Genomic DNA, 25766 nt, shown 5'->3' on the forward strand with positions numbered 1-25766 from the left:
TCCTGGAAGACAGGGACTTTTTATACTCATCTTTGTTTATCTCATTCTGCCTCAGAGTACTTGCCATATATACTGCACCGTAAAACATATTAGCAAACTCGTGGCCTTTCCTGCTTATTCTCTCTGGTATTCAAGTTTGCAATGCCTACCAAGTGCTCAGGAAATTCATGTCCTAGACATGAATGATATTCATAGGGTCATTAGGGTGATTCCTTAACCTCGCCAGCGTCTGGAACACTATCTTTGAGCCCGAGAGAGGAACCGCTGGTTTGGACCCACAACTCCATTGAGCCCCAGGTAACAAGCCCGGCAGCCACCACAGCATTTCCTTTCCACTGAAACTTCAAGCATCCAATCTTCGTTGTATTTTCTTTCATCTCCCTCTCTGCAATTTACATAGGCTTTCGTATATTTGAGATGTTCTTTAAATTTGTAATTTAACAGTCTAAACAGAACTTTTTATATCTTGGTTACAGACCCCACCTCAAGAGTAAGACCTTAGGCAAGAGAAAGCGACGGGCTGGAGGGGAGACACTGGTATCTAAATTGGGGAAACCTGCTCACTTCGCAGAGCGAGCAAGGCCTCAGGTGGGAGGGGGGATTGGAAACCGACGACGCCACGTGACCTCGGGGGCCCCAGGGGTGAGTCGACCCCGCCCCTCCGCTCGCCGCCGGGGGGCGCATGCGCAGCCCGTGTTAGTGATGGAGGAGAGAAGATGGCGGAAGCGGAGTGAGTGACTTGCTGGTGACTGATGTCGTAACCGGGGGGCGAGTGGGGCAGCGACATGTCCCCTAAGGGGAAAGCGCAAGGTTCTTTAGCGGGCAGTGCAGGGAAAGGGATAACCAAGAGCTTCCTTATCGTTGAGAATCCTGCTTGGCCCAAATCGGGGGGCGGAGGCCAACTGTAAGGGTCTAGTTACCTCCAGGCGGGAGCGCCCCTTCCGCCGTCTGATCCCAAATCGGCGGGGCTCTACGCGCAGAGTCACCCCAGGGACCCCGATTGCTGCGTCTTCCGGGAGCTAAGCCCCGGTGGGTTCCTTAGGCGCTGTCATCCCTGCAAGTGGGCCCCGCGGGCAGCCTTGTCACAGATGCCCGCGCCGGGGGCCCGCGGAGGCTGGGGAGGGTTGGGCGGGCACTGCCAGGCCTCCTTCGCGCTTTCCTCCTTCCCGCCCCGGCGTCACCCCACTCCTCCTCAGTGGGAGAACCGGAGACGAGGCTGCTCACCGCCCTCCCCCGGGAGGCGTGGAGAAGGTGTCCCACCCAGCGTGGGCCTTGGAGCGGAGGGGGGGGGGGTCGTGTTGCTGCGGGTCTGGCCAGGCAGAAAACACCCCAGATAGAAGGACCTTATTTCCCTTGGGTCTCTGGCTGCAGTGTTGATGCCTCCTTAGAGGGCCATATTCTTGTGTGGCGGTGTGGTGTGATGGTATCCTTAGCTAGCTACTCAAACTCAGTGTTTCCTGGGTAGGCCTCTTGTGTACCAGGACTGCCAGCTCTATTTTGCAGACTGTACTACGCACAGACGGTGGAGTTAGCAAAATTGTTCTTTTGTGCCAGGTCTCCAAGTGCAATACAATGGTTTGGCCAGTTCTACTCACTGCTGTTTAGACTTGTGCCTAGAATTTGGATTATCTGTGACCATTTTTGGTTTGTTTTCTGAACAAATCTACCAAGGGGTTTGAGTTTGAGGACATGGTTGCATAGAATAGCACTCTAAAAAGAACAGAATTTAAACTGGCTTTTTGCATGTCACAGCTGCTATGTGTTTCGGCAGTGTTAGGACGTTCAGTAATTTGGTAAAAAGTTTACCTTATCTACCACTAAATCTGAATGATGTTGAACAGTTACCATATGATGCTGTGATTTGATGATTGGAAGGCAGTTTGAAAAACTATAAAAAAAAAAAACAACAAAAACCCAGAGAAGCATGAAGATGTGTGAGTCATTACAATCAGAAAAGTAAAGTCAGCTGTTTTCCTCCGCTGTTTTCCTTTCACTTTTCCTTTTATTAAATTGAGGGTTTTTTTTTTTTTACTTGAAGAGCATATGAGTACTATTTACATAAATGATGTAAAGAACAAAGAATATTTGTACATAAAAGGACACCATATGGATATAGCGTATGTATGCACAATTAGTGCCAAATTCCTTTGTCTTTTCATGAAGTAGAAAGTGTTCTTGTTACATTCTTGTCAATGATGCTGATTGTGATGGGTGTCAGATTTTGTTTCTCAGAAGAAAAGAGGGGTTAAGAAAGGCAGATAAAACCGGTGTATTCTCAAGTGTGCATTTCACCATTCTGGTGCATTTCTAACCCTACAAAAACTGTTGTAGTTCTTCTTTCTAACAATATTGAGGCCTTCAGAATTGACTTAAAATACAGTGTTGTTTGAATATATTCAAGTATAGATTCAGTGTTAAGTGGAAGTTTATACCCAATAATGAAGTGAGTTTGCAATATTAGAGGGGAAGGAATCAGAAAGCCTGGTACAAAAATATAGTTTATGAACTTTACTGTTCATACATAAGGAAAGTGACATAATTGTGCTGTTTTCAGAATTTGGAGCAATTTTTTGTGAAAAGAGGTTTTTGTAAAGAAGCATAAAGAAATTGTTGTCAGCTCCTTCTCTGATTTCCCAGCCTAATCTGTTAAGTATAACCAGAGTTATTAGATGTAGTAAGGACAGTTGTAGACTAATTAGGGAAAAGCCAGTGTGAGTTAAAGAATTACTATTTTTACTTTTTTTTTAATAATGTAAGTTCTGTGCCCAACGTTGGGCTTAAATTCAGGGTGACCCTGAGATCAAGAGTCGGATGCCCTACCCACTGAGCCAGCCAGATGCCCTTTAGAGCCCCACGTTGGATGTGGAGATTACTTAAAGAATAAAACCTTAAAAGAATTATTTTTTAAAGTAACTTATTTAATAAGAGAACATATTTTTATTTTTTATTTTATTTTTTTAAAGATCTTATTTATTTGACAGAGAGAGACACAGCGAGAGAGGGAACACAAGCAGGGGGAGTGGGAGAGGGAGAAGCAGGCTTCCCGCCCAGCAGGGAACCTGATGTGGGGCTTGATCCCAGGACCCTGGGATCATGACCTGAGCCGAAGGCAGATGCTTAACGACTGAGCCACCCAGGCGCCCTGAGAACATATTTTTAAAGCAGAGTGCGGGTGCCTGGGCGGCTCAGATGGTTAAGCGTCTGCCTTCAGCTCAGGTCATGATCCCAGAGTCCTGGGATCGGGTCCCGCATCGGGCTCCCTGCTCCTTGGGAGCCTGCTTCTCCCTCTGCCTCTCTCTCTGTCTCTGTCTCTCATGAATAAATAAATAAAATCTTAAAAAAAATAAAGCAGAGTGCATATGGTAACCAGAAATAAGCCAATTAACACAAGTCCTTAGGCATCCTATTTTTTTAAAAAAGATTTTATTTATTTATTTGAGAGCACGAGAGGGAAGAGGGTCAGAGGGAGAAGCAGACTCCCTGCTGAGCAGGGAGCCCGATGCGGGACTCGATCCCGGGACTCCAGGATCATGACCTGAGCCGAAGGCAGTGGCTTAACCAACTGAGCCACCCAGGCGCCCCAAATGTGCTACATATTTGTGAAGTACCTTTCCTTTCTAAGTGTTTATGGTGACTGTGTGCGATTCATGCCATTTTAGGAGGGTCTTCTTAAAAATTTAGATTGTTGCTGATTATTTCTTTGAAATAATTAAATATTCTTTAAAACCCATGAAATAATGCTTTTGCCAATGCAAATCCTGTGTGTTATCTGACAGATTCAAGGACCACAGTACAGCTATGGATAGTGAGCCAAACCCTGGCACATCTTCTGTGTCAACAACAACCAGCAGCACTACCACCACCACTATCACCACCTCCTCCTCTCGAATGCAGCAGCCACAGATCTCTGTCTACAGTGGCTCAGACCGCCATGCTGTGCAGGTACTTCAGTTAGAATGAGGGGTAGGCTGGGACTTAGCATGTCATTACTTTTCTCTGAAGCCGGATGAAGCTATTGTTTCACACCCTCAGATGAGTCACATGATATTCTCTAAATGAGTACAGGTAGGGTTGTTAATGTTTGAAACAATCAAAAAGTTATTTAATAATCATTCTATTGAGAGGGCTTATATTTGTCATCATGTGGCTTATAAAACGATAGGTCAGGACAATTATAATTGGAAGGTCTCTAGGTGCTGCTGCAATGTGAAGACACTCAACCTACAGCCTTAATGTGCAGAATGGCTCTAGGTTTTTCTGGGTTCTTTTGTATTTGAACTCAAAATAGAGACTTAGGAAGATCTATTCAGGTCTGTAGATGTGTTAAGAGGTTCATTTTAAACTCAAGTGGCCTAAGTACCTAAGTAGGAGGATCCATTTAAAAGCTCCTAGGGGCAGAGGGGGAGGGGAATATTTAACTAGGAAAAGTTTTAGGTCTTCACTTGGTTGAGAAAATTAATCTTTGTAATAACGGAGGTTGAGACAATATGGTATTGCATAAAAAGGACATGGGCATTGCAGTTTATTTTGCTCTGTGTTCGAATTCCATTGTCTTAATCATTAATAGCTATGTAGTGTTGGCTGAGGGGCGTGATCTCTGCGCATCAGGAAACTGTAAAATGAAGATGAGACCACCTAGTTCCTTAGTTATGAGGATTTTTAAAAAATACTTTATTAAATTTATTTATTTATTTTAGAGAGTGAGAGAGCAAGTGCATGAGCTCAAGCGAGGGGAGGGGCAAAAGGGGAGGGAGAGAGAGAAAATATCCCAAGCAGAACTCCTGGTTGTGTGTGAACTGGTCGTTGGGAGCTTAATCTCACGACCCTGAGATCATGATCTGAGTCAAAACCAAGAATCGGAGCCTTAATTGACTGAGCCACCCAGGCGCCCCAGTTATGGGGATTAAAGGAAGCATTAGAACTGTGTGGAGCACAATATATATGCCCAGTCAATAATAATAGCTAATATTTATTGAACAGTTGGTATGTGCCAAGCATTTGATGAATGCTTTACGTGGATTATCTCTTTTAATCCTCACCATACCTCTATGAAACAGATACTATTATTATTTCCATTTTACAAGTGGGAAAACCAGTGTTTTAAATGGGTTAAATAACTTTTCCTAAATTCACATAGCTAGTAGATTGTCTGGTTTTAGAGTTGTGCCTTTACCCACTCTGTGAGTTTTTATTTTTTTTTTTTTGTTATACCTGCTTACTCTCTACGATCTCCATAAATTCATTCTACTCTGAAAATAACTTATTGTTTGCAACATATTCCTCTCTCCACTCCATTGCTATTTAACGGTTCTGTTGTTCAGGATTCTGAAGTTACCATGGGGTGGAATCGGAATTGTTGGAGACTGAGTCAGTTCAGCAAAAGTTCCAACTGGAATGAGGAATGTGTTTTTAATGTTCTTCACCCTTCTTTGAGGAAAAGGATATAGGAAAGAGTATCTAGATCTTTGAGCATACAGATAATGTGGTATTTTAATGTGCCATTTTGATCTCTAGTTTTTACCTAAGCTGGATATGTTAATAAAAAATAAAGTGTTACTGGAAATGTGTAGATATACATGTATCTCACAAATAGCACTAACACTAGTTCTAATGAAGTCATATAATTGCTTCCCCTAAAATGTAATCAAATCAATAATTATTGAATTACCTAAGGAGTTCTTTAATACCTTCCAGCATTCTTTTTCAGCCCTGTGAATTCTCTTTGCCCTCTTCATTTCTTTAGAGGAATAATAAAAGAACAGTGTGTTGTACCTTTAACTTGTATTTAAAGAGTTTCTCCCATGAGTGTATGGTTGAATGGTAATGAAAGACTATGCTGACAATAGAAGAAATAACTACACTGCCAAAAATGTGTCAAATAGATTATTCATTTCATCAAACTGAAATGTTTGATTTTAGTTTTGTTATGTAATTAAAGAGCATATATAGATTTACCTGACCAAAAAGACATACTGTTGTAATTCTAAATCACTTAATGCTGGTCTATAGTCTTCTGCAACTAGGGGTCAAAAGCCTACATAGATTTTTGTGACAAGAGTCTGTAGCAGGTTTAGTAATCTATAGTTGGAGAGATGAGATAGGAATACATGAAAGTAAACACAGGGAAATATGTTTTCTTGGAATTTTGATGAAGAGATTCATTTCTTTGTGGTTCATGGTGTCCTGACTCAGACCTCAAGCTGTAGGATTATGGCTCTTACTCCCTTAGCTCTGAAAACTCTGTGGTTTGATGCAGAGATTAGGGTTCTGTGCTGTTTCATTGTCACTGGGGGCATGATACAACTTTGGGACGTGGTTGCAGAGGACTAGCGTAGTCTGACTTATGGGTTTGGACAGATAAAGGATTTTTCTCTGGTTTTAGAATACTTTTTTACATTTATGAAGTTTCAGGCTCAGATTTTATATTTCATTAACAAATATTGACAGTAATCAACACTTTTTCAGGTTTTCTTTTTAGTTAGAATAGTTTTAGTCTATGTTGAAAGGAATCTGACATTTAAAAAACATCTAAAGAAGTCATTATGTAATAATTTAAAACATGAAACAGCATTATAATTTTATGTGATTATTAATATAATACTACTCAGATTTTTTTCAGACATTTAAAAAAAAGTACAAATGAGAAGGTAAAAATCACCTTGAATCTAGTTATCTGTTGGTAGTCTTTTAATGTTTTTCTGAATATTCTTTCAAATATTTTAATATAAAAATGGTATCCTATACACTATTTAGTAATCTGCTTTTTTTCACCTAATGATATATTTGGGAATTTTTGTTCTTGTTGATAAATGTAGATATGTCTGTATCAATACACAGTAGCTCCTAGGTACATGTGGTTATTTATATTAAAATTTAGTAAAATTAAAAACTGATTTTCATAGTTGCATTAGCTACATTTGTAAGTACTCAGGAGACATGTGGCTAGTGGCTGCTGTATTGGGCAGCATTGATCTACATTACTATTTTTTTTTTTTTTTTGAGAGAGAGAGTTGGGGGGGATGGGGGAGAGGGAGAGAATCTTAAGCAGGCTCAATGCCCAGTGCAGAGCTGACACGGGGCTCAATCTCTTGACCCTGAGATCATGCATGACCTGAGTTGAAATCAAGAGTCAGAATCACAGACCTGTACCCCTGAAACAAATAATACATTATCTGTTAGAAAAAAAAAACAAAAAAACAACAGACCCTCAACTGACTGAGCCACCGGGGCACCTCTATGTTACTACTTGTAACAACTGCAGGGTTACGCATATTCCTCTCTACACCCAAGCCCCGAATTCAACTAAGTTTTATCTAAAATAGTTATACCAATTTACATTCTTACTAACACTGTATGGGAGTATCTGTTTTCCCATTTAGTGGTAATACTGTTTTAAATCTTTACTCAGCAGGGGCACCTGGGTGGCTCAGTGTTAAGCGTCTGCCTTCAGCTCAGGTCATGATCCCACGATCCTGGGATTGAGCCCCGCATCAGGCTCCCTGCTGGGCGGGGAGCCTGCTTCTCCCTCTCTCACTCCCTCTGCTTGTGTTCCCTCTCTGTGTCTCTCTCTCTCAAATAAATCAAATCTTTAAAAAAAAATCTTTATTCATCTGAAAGTTGGAAAATAGTATCTTGTTTTAATTTGTAAATTTTGACTACTAATGAGATTGAGGATCTTTTCAAGTGCTTGTTTGGCTCTTTTTTTCTTTTGTGAATTGCCTCTGGGTGGTTTTAATTTGTATAGAATAGTGAATCTCAGTGATATGTAACTAGGAGAGAACTGTGTTAAACTTTTTTTGTGTGTGTATTAATAAACTTGACATTGACTATTACAGTAGTGAAGTTTTCAACTGCCAGTTTTGTTATACTTTATTTTATGATTAAGATTAATGTTAAGATCATGGTTTGACCTTGGTGCAATTGGCTCATCACAGGTGATCCAGCAGGCCTTGCATCGCCCCCCCAGCTCAGCTGCTCAGTACCTTCAGCAGATGTACGCGGCTCAGCAGCAGCACTTGATGCTGCACACTGCAGCTCTTCAGCAGCAGCACTTAAGCAGCTCCCAGCTTCAGAGCCTTGCTGCTGTTCAGGTGAGACTGAAATAAATTAAGAATTTGTGAGACTAAAGTTGACGTTATTTGCAGATAATTACTGAAAATAAATACATTGGCTGTTATTTTACAATTCTCAAATGTCCTGTGATTATTTTTTCTTAAAGAAATTAATAGGTGGCCAAGTAGCAGTTAATTTAAAAAATATGGCTATGTTTTATATGGTACTCTGTCTCTAGCTTTTACCGCACTGCTTTTTATCGGCGTTGTAGAAATACTATGCTAGTGTCATGAATTTGTGTGTAAAATTCTAGGTACAACAGTGAATACTTCGGGTTACATGATTTGTATTTACATTTCAATAAAAAAGTTTTTTTAATGTAAATAATTTACATTCATTAAAAAAAATCACACTATAAAATTGTTTATAAGAGGTAAAGTGGAGGTGTTTCTTTTCCAGACTCACTACTGTTTTTCATTCTTCAATGGTGGCCATTGTTTAATATGTATCACTCCAGAAATTTTCTGTCTAAAATATGTATCCATGCACCTTTCTAATATCCACACATACTTTTCCTACTGATAACAGGATAATTTTGATTAAATGCTTTTTTAAAAAAGATTTTCATTATTCTGTTTATTTAAATAAAACTATATGTGAGATTTAATCTTAAATCTTCTTACTAGAGAAGGATCTCAGTTGACTAAACCTGAAAAAGAGTTATTTCTGTTAGAAACACATCTGCAGCTGTTGCTGCTTCTTCGTAGTGTAATTTTAAATAACCTCATGTTCATGATACAGGTTAGGAAACTGAAACCAACTGGCACTTCATGTAGCTCCAATTTCTTTTTCATAATGTTGGAATGGTGGTTCCACTTCAAAGAAGACAGAAAACTGATGAGTAAAACTGATGATGAGTGCAGCTATTAAAATACGATTAGCCTTTGGGTCCTCTGTTTTTATCGTTCAGCTTTTTAGTTTCTTCTTAATCTGTTTGGCCAAAGCTTAATCTATGTTGACTGTGAAATGGATTGGTTTATAATGTAGACATTTTGACTTTTATCGTGGTTTTGTGGTATCCTGGTACCAAAAGCTTTTAACTTCAGATTCTTATAGATCTATTATAAAGATCTTATTATTTTAGGCAAGTTTATCCAGTGGAAGACCATCTACATCCCCCACAGGAAGTGTCACACAACAGTCAAGTATGTCTCAGACATCTGTAAGTGCCCTAATTTTTTTCCTGGATTTAAAAATTTTAATTACTGTTTTCCAAAAGTAAACTGTTACTATTTACAAAGTTGCTATTGTGATTTGTTGATTGCTACTTAAGTGATAAGTGCCTAGAAATAGAAATGGTAAGTTTCAAGAATTCAGAACTAATGTTAAGCTTCTGAAAATCTGAGTCTTAAAAAAATGTTTTCGTATTATTTCTTATACATGTTTTCCCACTGATTTTGCTCAGATCTTATGTGATTCAAAATAATTGCCGTTTTCAGTGTGTATTGAAAGCCTGAAATACACATTGCAAGGGGTATTAGGCCATGCATTTACTATGATATACTAAAGAATAGCAATAGACACTCAGAGCAATTTGTTCTTTTCCCTGGTTTTACACTCTCAGGATAAACTCCGCAGGTAAGGGTGAGGATTTTAAAAGAAGCAATGTTACCTATGTAACCCTTGGTAGACATCTAAATGTTTCTAGCTTTTTCTGGGCACCTCACATTTTAGAAATTATTACTTTTCAGCTTATGTACTTATCTTGACCAAATTTACAAGTATCCATCCATGATAATGTAATTTATTTTGAGAAAGGAGTAAATCTGATTTGACATATATACTGGGAAATTGTGCAGAGTTGTCCAGTTAAAAGAAATTTGCAGGCATGGTAATACTTAAATTTTTATTTTGATATAATTTCAAATTGGAGGGCGAGAGAAAGGCAGGGGAGGGGCAGGGGAGAGGGAGAGAGAGACTCTTAAACAATAGTTTTTTTTTTTTTAAGATTCTATTTATTTGACATGGAGCGCACGCAAGAGAGAGAGAGAGAGAGAGAGTGAGCGAGCGCGCAAACACAAGCTTGGGGAACGACAGGCAGGGGAGAAGCAGGCTCCCTGCTGAGCAAGAAGCACAATGCGGGACTTGATCCCAGGACCCCGGGGCCATGACCTGAGCTGAAGGCAGCCACTTAACTGACTGAGCCACCCAGGCGCCCTGAGAGAGAGACTCTTAAGCAGGCTCTACGCCCATTGCTGAGCCCGTTTTGGGGCTTGATCTCACAACCCTGAGATCATGACCTGAGCCGAAATCAAGAGTTGGACACTTAACTTACTGAGCCATGACATTTTTTTTATTTATTCATTTGAGACAGAGAGATACAGAGAGAGCATGAGCAGGGGGATAAGGGCAGAGGGAGAGGGAGAAACAGACTCCCCCCTGAGTGGGGATCCCAGTGTGGGGCTCGATCCCAGGATCCCAGGATCATGACCTAAGCCGAAGGCAGACGCTTAAACATCTGAGCCACCCAGGTGCCCTGAGCCATGACATTTTTGATTAAAAAATTCTGTTCTTTTTTAGCATGAAAGTATCCTGGAACATAAATAAAATTAGTTAAGAAATTATTTATGACTTGAAAATGTTAGACTGAAGAAAATGAAAAATTTAAGTAGTATAATCTAGCCCTAAGCATTAATACTATAATTATGGTTATTGATGTTATGTCTGTCTTTAATAAGTTGGTAGTTAAGGCAAGCACTGATAAACATTTGTGGTCTGGTTAAAAAAAATCATAGGGGTGCCTGGGTGGCTCAGTTGGTTAAGCAGTTGCCTTCGGCTCAGGTCATGATCCCGGGGTCCTGGGATCAAGCCCCACATCGGGCTCCCTGCTCCTCGGGGAGCTTGCTTCTCCCTTTCCCTCTGCCTGCTGCTCCCCCTGCTTGTGCTCTCTCTCTCTGTGTGTGTCAAATAAATAAAATAAATTCTTTAAAAACAATTATAGACAATTTTTTTATTCTATGAAATACTGGAATAATGTTAGGGTATATATGTATAAAGGTGTTTTTGATTTTTTTAAAGATTTTTTTATTTATTTGAGAGAGAGAGAATGAGATAGAGCATGAGAGGGGGGAGGGTCCGAGGGAGAAGCAGACTCCCTGCTAAGCAGGGAGTCCGATGTGGGACTCTATCCTGGGACTCCAGGATCATGACCTGAGCTGAAGGCTGTCACCCAACCAACTGAGCCACCCAGGCACCCCAAATTACTCAAAAATAATTTGAATTTTTTCAAATTATTAAAAGGTATCCTTTTAAACTATTTTTTCTCATTATGATTTTATGTATCACAGAAATTATAATTCCAGTGATTGTCTTTATTTTTTATGATGTTAGTGCTGCTTGTCATAAACCAGGCAGCGTTGTATGATAAAGTATGCCAGAATCTGAGACTGGTTGGTGGGGGAAAAGAAGTAAGCAGGGAGAACAGATGTCCAGGAAAAAAAAAAAGGAGAAATGCATTGCATTTGCTTCGTTTTCTATCCCAGCTGAATAATAATAGCTCAAGTGAGTTGACTAGCTGTCCAAATTATGATACCAAGGTAGCTTAGTGAATATGGGTCAGTCTCCAAAAGAGGGGCAGAACATGGTAGCAGAAATCTCTAGGTAATGATACTAATGACTCATGTTAGGTGGCAGTCTAGTAGTTTTCAGAGTTCTGGTTATTTCGAGGTAGGGTTCCAGATTAACAGTGAAAGCCCATGGGGAAGGGTCCAGCCTCCAGTAGAAAAAGGACTAGAAGGTAGGTTATCAAGTCATCAGCTAGATAGCCTTGGGTTTAGAGTAGGAGTGGGGGACGCCTGGGTGGCTCAGTCGTTGAGCGTCTGCCTTCTGCTCAGGTCATGATCCCGGAGTCCCAGGATCGAGTCCCGCATCGGGCTCCCCGCTCAGCGGGGAGGACCCTGGGATCATGACCTGAGCCGAAGGCAGACGCTTAATGACTGAGCCACCCAGGCGCCCCATTGATTGTCTTTTTTATTCAGCTTTGGTCTTTCTGGTTCTTGGTATAAGTGATTTCTGAAACCTCAACATTTTGAGTATTATGTTATGAGACTATGGATCATATTTAAACTTTGTGTTTTGGCTGGCTTCTGAAAGGGAATGTGTGCCAACTCCTTAATACTGTCTGAGGGTAGAAGTCCAGGTTATCCATTTGGTCTCCATTGACATCTGAGAGGGTGCTTCTCATAATTGCTGAGTGAGGGTGAAAGTTCTGGCTCCTCACTAAACCTCCATGGATGCGTCCCTGGCTGGAGAGGGCGGGGGAGGGAATAAGAGTGCCATGTTATGGCTCCCCACTTGGTCTCCACTGATACACCTTAGGGGTGTGGTGGGTTGGTGGTGGTAGTCTACTCCTGCATGGCTGGGACAAAAGTCCTGTCTCTCTCTTCACCTTCTCTGATGCTTATCCACTGGAGGGATTAGGGGAGTTGGGTATAGGTGGAAGTCTTTGCTGGTGTGGGTGGGGCCACAGTGTTTTCTGTGGTGTTTGGCTGGAGTAGAGCAGCTGTCTAAAAGTTCTCTATGTTGCTAGGAAGTCTCTTTCTTGTTCCTTTGGCTAGAAAGAGCAGGCTTCTTTTGGGGCCTTTTTTTGTTTGCACCCATTTGTGTTTCTGAGTTACAGACTTTTTCAGCTCTAAGTTTGGCTTATATAAGACAAAAGGAAAACCCAGGGAGCTCACAACCACATGGTTCTGTGTGTTCTGAGGTCCCTAGGCAGTCTGCTTTTCTCCACCTTTCGGGATCTTACGCTTATTATATATGTTACATCCAGGGTTTTTAGTTGTATTTAGGGGAAGGAATAGGGAAAAGTATGTCTGTTCCATCTTTCTGGAAACAGAATTCCTGTCATTTAACTTTTTAAAAAATTATATATTTGCCTAATTATTCAGGAAGAAAATCTGTAATACACAACAAATTGTTAATCAGTGGTTATCTCTGAGGAAGTAAGTTGAAGAGCTTTATTTTGTTAATTTTAAGATTTTATTTGAGAGACAGATAGCGAGAGAGAGAGAGGAAGAGAGTGTGCGCAGGCGAGGGGGGGGGAGCGGGGGAGGGAGTAGCAGGCTCCCTGCCTAGCAGGCTCAGTCCCAGGTTCCCGGGATCATGACCTGAGCCAAAGGCAGACGCTCAACTGACTGAGCCACCCAGGTGCCCCTATTTTGTTAATTTTTATATTACCTAAATAAAACGTGAATATACTCTTGTTGTCTAAGGGAGAGACACTTCAAATGTGTAGAGTAAAAGGGACATCCCTTTTCAGTAGTCCCTTTTGCCGTGAAAAAGTTTTGTGTGAAGCTTTCCTATTTTATTACTGTGTGTTTCTACACATAAATGTAAATAGATAGGCCTATGGTTAATTTGTTTTACTGTAGGTGAAGTGGTCGTTCTCTATATACTTTTACATCATTGGGCATTTTCAGCTGGAAAGGATTATATAGGTGAAAATTGCAATCATAAGTCTCTAAATGACTCAAGGGCTGTTTGTATCTCATTCCCTTTCTCTTTCTTTGTTGTTTTTTGGTCCTGGAATCTACATTAATCCCAGATGTTTTGAGTTTAATTCACTGTACTATTTAGTCAAAAAGGGAAAGACCTTGTTTGTGATAGCTTTCTAGTTATGGTGCTAGACAAGATGAGCTTTTGAAGTCCAGTTAGTTTTATGATTTTTTTCATTCATACAACATGTATTTATTGAGCATTTAATATGTGCCAAAACCCTTTAGGTACTGGGAACACAGCAATACAACAAACTCTCTGTTCTTATGGAGCTAGGGATAGATGGTAAACTGGTATATGTCAGATGGTAAGTGCTATAAAGAAGAATAAAGCAAGAAAAGGGAATGAGATAAGGGAATTTGCTATTTTAATTAGGGTGGTCAGGGAAGGCATTGCTGATAAAGTTGGTATTTGAAGGAGGGTGAGGGAGGCAAACATGCTGAAGGAAAAGAAAGGAAGGTACTGTGGCTGGAGTAGAATGAGTGAGTGGGAGTATGGTTAGAGATGACAGAGAGGTAATTGTAATCCAATCATGAGGAGATTATAATAATATAAAACTCTTACTCGGGTTGGGAAGCTATTAGAAAGCTATTTCAGTAGGGAAGTCAGATGATCTCAGGTTTTAACTTAGTGACAGTGTTAGGTTCTACAGGGCAAAGATAGAAGCAGGGAGACCAGTTAAATGATTCTTGTAGTAATCCAAGAGAGATTGGTGGCTGGCACCATGATGGTGACAGTAGATGTGAAAAGTGGCCAGATTCTAGATTTTTTTTTTCAACAATATTTTATTATGGAAATTTATATATGTTTTAAAAGTAGAGCTAATAGGGTATGCTGATGGATTGAATCAAAGATGTGAGGAAGGGTGACGAGTCAAGGATAACTGTAGTATTTTGGCCTGAACATCTGGAAGGACCTGACAAAGCAGGTGTTGGAGAAGAAAATCAGGAGTTCAGTTTTGGACATTCTGACTTTGTGGTGGATGTTGAGTAAACATTGGATATATGAGTTTGGAGTTCATGTGGCGGTCTGGTGATTAGTGATGTCTTGTGCATCTCATTGAATATTCAAGTCCTAAGAAGTACATGATGACTTTACTACCAATTCTGGGTTATCATGAAAGATTGGTAGAATGGAGGAGATAAGGGACATGGGTTCTAGTCATCGTTCTGTGACTGACTGGTAGCATGACTTAGGGCAAGTCATTTAGCCTCCTTTGTCATTAATACCGCAGTTTTCTTCTGTGTAAAATTCAGTTGTCTAATTACATGGTTTTTATTACTATTTTCATCCAGATAACCCTGGGTCTAGATCAAGGAGAAGGTTCAATACAGGGTGTTACACACTGAATTGCATCTCCGCAAAGTTCATGTGTTGAAGCCCTAACCCCCACGTGACTGTATTAGAAATTTTGCTATTATAAGTAAACCTGCATTGGATATTCTGTTACATATTTTTGTATACATATGTAGTTATTTGTTTTTAAAAAATTTCTTAAGAGTACACCTCCTGGGTCAGTGAGATTGTTTTTTAGATCAAGAACCTTAAAAATGTTTGCTTTCCTCTAAAAATGTCTCAATCAGATCCACATATCAAATGAACCCATTATAAGCTTTTTCTGAGAGAAGATTACTTGCTTATAACTAGTCATTCTCAGTGGTCTATTGCTAATGGCCTCATCCTCATACCTATTTTAGGAGGTACTTTAATCAAGGATTTTTAAAAATGTAATTTTTTTTTTTAAAGATTTTATTTATTTATTCATGAGAGACAGAGGCAGAGGGAGAAGCAGGCTCCCCACGGAGCAGAGAGCCCGATGCGGGACTCGGTCCCAGGATGCTGGGATCATGACCTGAGCCGAAGGCAGACGCTTAACTACTGAGCCACCCAGGCGCCCCTAAAAATGTACTTTCTTTTCTTTTTTTTTTTTTTTAGAGAGAGACAATGAGAGAGAGAGAGAGCACATGAGACGGGGGAGGGTCAGAGGGAGAAGCAGACTCCCCGCTGAGCAGGGAGCCCGATGCGGGACTTGATCCCGGGACTCCAGGATCATGACCTGAGCTGAAGGCAGTCGCTCAACCAACTGAGCCACCCAGGCGCCCTAAAAATGTACTTTCAAGTGATTGAGTTTAGAAGTCTATTCCAAAACTTAACACTACCTTAAAATAAAACTGTAGCCTGAATATTTGTATGGTCATGAGCAGCTTTAGTGCATTCTTTTTTTTTTTTTTTTAAAGATTTTATTTATTTATTTGACAGAGAGCACAGATAGGCAGAGTGGCAGGCAGAGGGAGGAGCAGGCTGTCCGGTGAGCAGGGAACCCGACGCGGGGCTCGATCCCAGGGCCCTAGGATCATGACCTGAGCTGAAGGCAGACACCCAACGACAGCCACTCAGGTGCCCCGCTTTAGTGCATTCTTGTAAAATATTCCAATAGTACAGGAAAAGTGAAAAAGTGTTAAGTCCCCTTCAGCCTTCTTTCAGTCCTCTTCAGTCCTTCTGACGACTCAGTTTGCCGGATATCCCTCCATATCTTTACCTATGTGTTATGGACATATATTGCATAAAGAAATGTGTGTATATGTGTTAAGACACTTTTTTTTATACACTGGAAACAGTATTCTGCATTTTGCTTTTTATACCCAACAGTTTTGAGATCTTTCTGTGTTAGCGCACAAAGCTCAATCTCACTCACTTACAAGTTGTTGTATAGTGTTGCATGGTATGAATGCACTTTATTTTATGTAACCATCCCCATTGCTGAACACTTTATTTCCAGTATTTTAATTGTTTCAGCATTGCAACTTTTTTAAGTTATCAAAATCTGAAAGCAGATGGGAAGTTATGAGGCTTCTTGTTTTGCTGTTGTGTGTGGTTTTTTTTTTTAAGATTTTATTTATTTGTCAGAAAGAGGGGGAGAGGGAGAGCACAGCAGGGGGAGCGGCAGGCAGAGGGAGAAGCAGGCTCCCTGCTGAGCACGGAGCCCGATGTGGGACTTGATCCCAGGACCCTGGGATCATGACCTGAGCTGAAGACAGACGCTTAACTGACTGAGCCAGCCAGGCATTGCTGCTGTTGTGTTTATAGCTTGTATTGCAAATAGTAGAAATAATGGTTTTCTATAATAAATAGGATTCACATTTTATTTCATATTATTATCAAAAGAGTACAGTCTCTTAAAGGAAATCTTTCATGGGTAGATATTTTTATTTGAAATTTTAATATAGCATTTTGTACTTCTGGATACTTGAGTTACTCATATACAAATCCCCACTGAATAATGAGGCAAGAAAATGTATACACTGCTTTAAAGTAGTAAAAACAATGTAAAGTAAACATAAAAAAAAAAGAAAATAGCATTTCCTCTCTGATTCTAAAGTTCATACCTACACAGAAAAGACAAAAAAGATAAAACACACATTATCCCAGATTTTACCCTTAGTAGACATTATTCACCTTTATATTTTGGTGATGATTCTTCCAGAATGGTGTGTGTATGCCTATATTTCTATATCAAATTTAATCATATACAGTTTTATGAGTGTGCATTATTGTGTGTATATACAATGCATTTGTTTTTCTCTCAACATGTTTTTCACATGTGATATGTATGTATACATGGACACATTTTTATGTAATTATGTAAATGGGATTGTACTGTATATGTTATTCTGTAATTTTTTTCATTCAGTGGGTTATAAAGATATTTTCATGTCATTGAATAATACAGGTATGCATTATCCTTTTAATGTCTGTGTACTATGTTTCTATAGATGTACCTGATTGATTTTGATCAGTCAAATGGCAGCAGTGGTTCTCAAATGGGCTTTGGTTCTAGGGAGTACTCTGGGCCAGAAACCCTATGTAATCTCGTTTTGGAGGGACACCAAGGTGTAGATGTGAGTTAAATGGCTTTTCTTTGTAGACACGGTTTTCTCTGGTGACTCTTGGAATTAGTGCTTCCAACTGGGGAGAGGGCTTCCAGTAATAAGGGCTCAAGGAGTGAGTTCCTTTATGGAGTGTGGGGCTTCAGGTATGAAGTGACAGGATTGGCCAAGGGTTTAAAGTGAAAAGGAATTAGGAATGTTGGGATGGAATTGACAGAGAATATAATGCAAACAATTAAGGCCTCCGGTTCAGGTCAGCAGAACAAAGCAGAAAGTAGAGGAGAGACTTATCAGTTGTGGAAAGGAAGGGAAGTTTTTTTTATTTTTTTCGTTAGGCCAGTTGTGGAGATGGACTTCATGCAGAGGTATAATTGCCCTCATTCATGGATTGGGCATTTGTGAGTAGACGCTGCCTGAAATGTTACTTGCTATATGGAACTTAAAAATAAACATGATACTGGTTTTTTGATCTCACAACTTAGACAAAATGGAATGCAGGTGGAAGTTACTATTTCGTTTTCTTACTTCCTTTTTTTCTTTTTTAAGAAAAAGAAAAGCGTTCTCTTTGTACTTTGTGTTCTGCTTCCTTAAAGAGCACTCTCAGGCATTTTAGCTACCAGGCAGTCATTTTTTAAAAACACTTTTATTGTGTTTCTGTTTAAAGACTGTGTGGTCTATCCTCACTAGAATGCCTTCCTTCTTTCCCTCCCTTCCATCCTCTCTTCCTTCCACTGTCTGAAAAAAAGTGCCACGGCACTATTATTGCAGTGACCAAATTCGCAAGCTCTCAGGGTATAGGAAACCACTTTGAATGCCAGAAAACCTGGGTCCAGTTTTATCCTGCTAAGTGATTTGATCTTTGTAGCAAGGCTTTATCCAAAGTGTCCATTTGTAGAGGTGTAGGAAAATAGTAAGTTTTGGGGGGGCTTACTAATAATTTATTATGTAGCACATCAAAAATAGAGTTGAATTAATATCATCACACTGTCTCTGCATTTTTACTCTGCTTTGTTAAGGACTTAAAATAACATGGCATTCATTAACTTAATAAACTTATTGAATGAAAGTACTTTTGTAGATACTGGGTATATGAAGATGTAAATAGTTCATGATCCCTACCCTTACAGAAATTATTGTTTAGAAGAGTGAGATAGAAGTATATGAATGATAACAAGCAAAAAGGAAGGGAAATAGTTCTGTGGGATGTAGGGATGCCTGAAAAAGCTTATTAGAGCAGATGATTTTTGAGAGAGGGTTGTTCACTACGTAGGTACAGATGGGGTGGGGCATGGGGCTAGGGGGATGCTCAGACCTGTCCAGAGCATTTTTACTCAGACCACAGAGGCCTGGGACGTTACGATACTGCAAATAGCTTCATATAACTAATGTGAAAGGTGTGTGTGGAGGAGTGGGAGGAGATGATGCTAGAGCGCTAGTCAGGGGAGGTCAAATGTAATCCAGATTTTTAAATGATTAATTAATTAAATCAGGGAAAGATTATCTGGCAAGTAGAAGGAAACAAGATTTCAGGCAGGGAGGTCAGTTTGCAGCTGTTAAAGTAATCTAGCTGGAAGTGCCATAGGCCCAGACTCTCAAACTAAGTGATTAAGATGAAAATGAAGAAAATAAAGGTGTATAAACAGTAAGATGTGACTGATTTTGTATGTGTGGTAAAGGAAAAGGAAGAATCAAGGTGACTTAAAAAACAAAATCTGTTTTGTAGGATTTTAGGAGATGCCAGTGAGTGACTATTCGAAGAGAAGCTGGTTTAAGAAGGAATAATGAGTTTGGTGTTTGAACATGTTGAATATGAGTTGATAAGAGATATCCAGAAAGATATGTTCTGTAGGTATGTGGATCTGGAGCTCAGAGTGAGTTTATAATTAAGGATTCAGAGTCATCAGGTTTGGTTTTTTGAAACTGGGAGTGTGGATATGCTAATCTAGGAGTTCAAGAAGAAAAGTGTTGGGGGTGAACATTTTGGGGATGGGCCCAAAAGAAGAGCTGGTAAAAAAGATTGAGAGGGAATGGTCTAAAAAGGTCCATTGAATTTGTCAGATGGAAGGCGGTGATTATTGCTACTGTGACTTTACTGGTGTGCTAGGAGTAAAAACTGTATTGCAGAATAAGTCTGTGTATTGTATTCATTGCCTTTATGCACTGAATTATAGATTTAAATACAATGTATTTTATTAAAATTAAAAATACTTATATAGATAAGTTTAGAGAATTAGTTAACCAACTCTTGTGTGCCCCCATGCAGTTTTTTTCAGTTTTTAAAAAACTTTTTAATTTTTAAATAATTATAGACTCATAGGAAGTTAATGCAAAAACAGTACAGAGAGGTCCTCCAGTATCGCCTTCACTTAGCTTCCTCCAGGCACTTGTTCAGTTTAACAAATGTCCTGGACTGGTTTAAATGCTAATGTTTTGGATGGGTTATGAAATTGCAGGTAGGGTACATTTGGATTTTGTACCCCCCCACATGGCGCAAGCCTGGCATTTTGATTCTCATAGGAGGCTTTCTCCTTCCATTGCAGGCAAGGCAGATGGCAAGCTTCCTTGCTGGTTCTTAGGGCTGAGTGGAGCTTTTCCTGTTACCTTCTCACATACTGAGTACCTCTTTTAAAGATCTTGGCTCAAAATAGGGGTTTTTTACCTCCAGCTTTTGCCTGAAATAGGCTCAAAATCAGGTCTTCTATCTCTAGACCAGGGTCCCCTGAGATTGCCTTGGTGCTTCTTGTCAGCTACAGTTTCTTCCTTTCTGCAACCTAGGAATTTCCCTTTCCCCTTCCCTTTTAGGTGTTCAGTTGTGTTCTAGTATTTCATGTTGATTTGGCATTTCAGTGAGTATTTGGGCACATGGATGTATTAGTCCCATCTACCTTGTGTCTTGAATCAAAAGTCTAATAAGCTATTCTTTGTCCACAAAAAGTACTTGAGGTCAGATTATATTACGCATTAAAATATTTATTTTTAAAATGAATAACACATAAAAATGAAAAAAAAAACCCAAATAGAGAAATGAAACACAAAAGAAGAAAAAAAAGATAATATGCATGTGGTGTGAAATTGGAAAGATAAAGGGTATACTTGTCTCCCTTTGCCCTCTTCCCTACCTGCCTCAGCCAGTTTGCCTTCACAAATAAGAACCATTTATGAGGTTCTCATGTATCCTAGAGATAGACTCTGAACTGGTTTTCTTTTTTCTAACAGCAGTTTTAACTTTAAAGTAGTGCTTATAATTTAATTTTGTAACCAGAATTCAGGATTTTTCCATCTGTTTGACAAGTAGCAATTGTATTTTCTTTGAGAGCTTTTGAGAGAGAACGTTATACTAATTATATGTTACATGTATGTTTATATATATGTGAATGGATTATCTATATTTTAATTTTTGTTCACTTGAGAAACCCCTCAAAATGTGACAGAATCTGACAAAATAGTATAAACTCTTGATTCAGATGTTTTAGTATGTGGAATATTTAAATAGTGGAACATTAACCCTAATTTTTGGGAGGTAGTGGAAATGATATTTTAAGATAGTGGAATCTTACTGAATGAAACACCTTGAGGATATCCTTAAAAATTATCTAATTCCTAATCAGTACACTGTTGTTTGCATATGTGCAAATAATTGCCCAAAGAAGTGAGGGAGGCTCTGTCAAAGATGAAGCCCTCTCTTTTAGGTTCCTTAGCCATAGTTTATACCATTGATTGCCTAACTGCAGCTTGGTGAAATTCACTGGCATGGAAGCAAGAAATGGAAGCCTATGACCTAATATGTTTTCTTCCTTAGATCAACCTCTCCACTTCTCCTACACCTGCACAGTTAATAAGCCGTTCCCAGGCTTCCAGTTCTACCAGCGGCAGTATTACCCAACAGACTATGTTACTAGGGAGTACCTCCCCTACCCTAACGGCAAGCCAAGCTCAAATGTATCTCCGAGCTCAAATGGTAAGATATGAGCTACCAAATTTTTTCAGTGTTTAAGGACTTGAGAGAGATCGAAATGTTTCTTGATTTGATGCAATAAGAAGCATTTTTAATATTTCAGAAATGTTTAACAAATTTTTTATATGTGTGTGCTTAGCTCTTATACATTTATGTCATGAAAAATTCTTTTAATTGGTAGGCCTTCTTGGTGTATCAAATAGCAACATTGGGAAGCTAACAGGTTCTGTAACATGGAGTGACTATTTTTTGAATATCAAATTTTATGGATTTCAAACGTTTTTCACATCTTAACATCTCTGAAATTGAGATGCATTTATAATTGATGGCATCTTACAGTTATAATTAATATTTGCAGTAAGATTTATATATATATATAAAATCACTGTATATCTTGGGCATCTTAAGTTTGATGAAATAGTTAGCAATGTTAAAAAGTTAGTGGTTAACTATAAGTTAGAATTTATACTGTGGGATCTTCTTAAATCTGGATTGGAGTTCCTGGTAATTTACCAGATGATTTTTAGCTTTGGTTATTCCCATCTCAAAATTATTAGTAAGGTATTTGTGTTCTTACGTTCACTTTGATCTTTTGTTAATATAGGAATGTTAATTTGGCTGGTCTATATTTGAGTACCTACTGATTTCCTAATTTACCTGTTGAGCTTCTTTAAGGAATTGGTTGGCATTTATTTGATGTCTTTACAGGTAGCTAGACAAGAGCTTTGGTCTAGTATGTATTTACTTGTATTCTTTTTTGTCCAGTGTACTGAATATATATCTGGATCCAGTTCTCCACTAAAATTACAAAGAAAGTTTTCCATCATATTTCTGACAGGAAACAGTGACATGACCCACCTTTTATTTATAGATTATTCAGTGGACATTATCATATTTTTGTGTTTTTTTCCTCTAGGAGATCTTATTTAATTAATAATATGCTTTAAAATTAGGCTGAATCATTTGAAATGACCACTTTTGACCTCTTTATAAAACTTGCAGTTACATATGGTTCAAGCTAAATAGAACAAACATCTTCTCTTTATTTTTAGTGCTTTCAGCTGTTTGTTCTGGCAGTTACCTTCTTGTGAAAGTTATACTTTGTTGTTTAATTCACTTAAATTTAGTATTATAAAGAACTGAAATTTAAAAGATCCTTTAGTCAGTAATTTTAATTTAAACAGGAATGGCTGGAGGAACTAAGTAATTCCTAATGCAGTTTTGAAGTAGAGTATTTACACATTGTGTGAAACAACTGTCTTAATTTACTAAATTGGATTGGATAATCTCTGAGTGGATTGTAGTGCCTTTTTAAACTAATGGCATTGTTTCAATATTGAAAAATAACATTTGAAGAGATGGCATTAAGTAAATAAATCGAGTATGTTTTTTCTTCCTTATTTATTTGATGTGAAGCTTTTTTGCAGGCTGTTTTGTTGTTGCATTTTGACATGTTGTGGCATTTACATTTGGAATGAATATTTCTTTATGAATAGTTTTAAAATCAAGAGCAACCTAGGTTTGTACTTTAGATCCCGTGTAGCTGAGTGAAATAGTACAGTATGGGACATAGGTATCTTTTGTGATAAAGAAGACTGAAAAGACTTGTGTTTCTTTTCAGGTTTCTCACTGAAATTTGTATTCATGAGTGGTTGTCTATTAAAAATATCTTCCATTTTAGGAATCCTGCCATAGTAGTTTTTGAACTGGGAAAAGTTTGAGTGTAATAATAGCTTATTTGGGGCAAAATTTGGTATGAGGATTTCATATTACCAAAATACATTTTCTTTTTTGAGCACTGATTTATTTTTCTACTCATCAGAATCATGAGCTGTTTCAAAATGTTTATGCTTTTTTTTTTTTTTGAGTTCTCTATTAGAAACTTTTCTTTGTCACATAAAACCTTTTGCTTAGGAGACAATCCTAAACTGCATTGTCTTTCTGTCACAAATTTCAGTCTCTCTTGCCTGCTATACATTGTGTGTGGGACACGTTCTTTTGTCTTAGGGTATTTTTTTGGTTTTTCTGTCTGTACAGCTGATTTTCACACCCGCTACCACTGTGGCTGCTGTACAGTCTGACATTCCTGTTGTCTCGTCGTCATCGTCATCTTCCTGTCAGTCTGCAGCTACTCAGGTGAGCTTGTCTGCTTCGTAATGTGGTACTTGAGGTCTGGATCTTCAGGTTAAAGATAAACATACATTGTGTTTAAGTTACTGATGATTTTAGTGCTCTTTGTGCTACCTTTCGGATTGGAATTTAATGAAATACTGTGAGAACTTCAAGAAAGTTTTTTGGTTATATAGAAATTATATTACCATTAAGCAGATATTTAAGTTATTTGACATTAGTGAAAGTTAATGAGTTTTTGCTATCACATGGTATGTTTAGTTTTATTATAAAGCAGGCTTATTGTTCTTACTATGAGAATGGTATTCTTTTGTGTAGATTCCTTTGCAAGCAAAGGAAGTCAAGATAGATTTTAAGTTTAAAAATGAATTGGGGAAATTTTTAACTTGAAAAATGGAATAGTGTATTATTTTGTTTGGTACTATGAAAGAAACAAACGTTAATTTTCTCCTCACACCATTCACAAAAATGAGCTAGAAGTAAAATACAGACTTAAAGGTAAAAGCCTAAACTATAAAACCTCTAGAAGAAAACAGGATTATCTTCACAACTCTAGGGTAGGCAAAGCTTTCTGATGAGATTGGGCACATTCAGGGTGATATGGCCCCTAGACTAGGCAAAGCTTTCTTAGGACACAAAAAGCACTAACCATAAAAGAAAATAATAACACATCAGAACTTATCAAAATTAAAATCTTCAAAAAGCAGTTACAAAAGTGAAGAGGCAAGCCACAGACTGAGGGAAAATATTCATAATACATATTTCTGACAGAAGAGTTGTATCCAGAATATACAACGTAATGCTTACACCTCAGTAAGATCATGAGCAATTCAGTTAAAAATGGGCCAAAGATTTAACATATCACAAAGGAAGATATACAAAAGGCCAATAAGTGCAGGAAAACATGTTCAACCTCATTAACCCTTACAGAAATTAAAATCAAAACCACAATGAATATCACTGCACACTCACTAAAATGGCTGAAATGAAGGAGACTTATAATACCACATATTGGTGAGAACTTGGAGCAGCCATAATTTCATAATATTGCTGGTGAGAGTGTAAAATGGTGCAACAACTTTTGGAAAAGAGTTTGTCAATTCCTTATAAAGTTAAACATACACTTAATACGTGACCTGTCATATCTGCTTATAGTTGTTTACTCTGAGTGGTTTGGAAATGTATATCCATATAAAGACATGTAAAAACAAATATCCGTAGCGGCACTATTCAGAATAGCCCCAAACTGGAAACAACCAATGTCTTTTAACTGGTGAAAGGATAAACAAATTTAAGAAATAAAAAAGGACACACTCCTGATGCATCTTAGAAACATTATAATAGCAAAAGAAGGCAGATACCAGAGAGTACCTACCCTGTGATTTTTTTTTTTAAAGATTTTATTTATTTGAGAGAGAGAAAGAGAAAGCATGAGTAGGGCAGAGGGGCAGAGAGAGAGGGAGAAGCAGACTCCTGGCTGAGCAGGGAGCCTGATGCGGAGCTCGATCCCAGGACCCTGGGATCATGACCTGAATTAAAGGCAGATGCTTAACAAACTGAGCCACCCAGGTGCCCCTGATTTTTTTATTTTTAAGATTTATTTATTTACTTGAGAGAGAGAGCGAGCACAAGCAGGAGGGGCAGAGGGAGAGTGAGAGAGAATCCCAAGCAGACTCCACGTTGAGCGTGGAGCCTGAAGCGGGGCTGCATCTTACAACCCTGAGATTACAACCTGAGCTGAAACCAAGAGTCGGGCACTCAACTGACTGTACCACCCACGTGCCACTCCTGTGATTCTTTTTATATGAAATTCCAGAACAGGCACAGCTAATTTATAGTGAAAAAAATTGGATTGGTGGTACCTGGGTCAGAAGGTGGGAGAGATTGGGGACAGGCATGGGTGAACTTTTATAGTGATGGAAATGTTCCATATTTTCATTAAGGTAGTGGTAACATGGTGTTTACATATATCAAAACTCATTGAACTGGTTCATTTTATTGTATGTAAGTTACACCTCAGTAAAGTTGATTAAAATGAATTACATTGAATAAGTTTTATTTTTTTAATTTTATTTTTTTTTAAGATTTTATTTTTTTCAAGTAATCTCTGTACCCAATGTGGGGCTCAAACTCACAACCCTGAGATCAAGAGTTGCACGCTCTACTGACTGAGCCAGCCAGGCACCCTG

General features: G+C 38.7%; 1 protein-coding gene across 12 annotated transcripts in view; it reads left to right on the forward strand.

Moving 5' to 3' along the window:
* Positions 1-711: 711 nt before the first annotated feature.
* Positions 712-25766, forward strand: part of PHC3 (polyhomeotic homolog 3) — a 76713-nt gene continuing 51658 nt past the window's right edge. For 5 of the 12 annotated variants that reach the window (XR_003608753.2, XM_028100820.2, XM_028100822.2 and 2 more), the window contains exons 1-6: positions 712-730; positions 3777-3942; positions 7935-8090; positions 9197-9274; positions 21292-21450; positions 23485-23583. Coding sequence is in view for 11 of the 12 variants with exons in the window: in XM_028100820.2 (XP_027956621.1) it covers positions 717-730; positions 3777-3942; positions 7935-8090; positions 9197-9274; positions 21292-21450; positions 23485-23583 (672 nt within the window). In the remaining variant the exon portion in view is untranslated. The other 7 variants (XM_028100823.2, XM_028100824.2, XM_028100825.2 and 4 more) reach the window with 4 other exon arrangements.

The sequence above is a fragment of the Eumetopias jubatus genome, unplaced genomic scaffold, assembly GCF_037043125.1.
Source record: "Eumetopias jubatus isolate StellerSeaLion01/CBP00866 unplaced genomic scaffold, mEumJub1_p1.0 scaffold_1, whole genome shotgun sequence".
In the NCBI taxonomy this organism is placed as follows: Eukaryota; Metazoa; Chordata; class Mammalia; order Carnivora; family Otariidae; genus Eumetopias; species Eumetopias jubatus.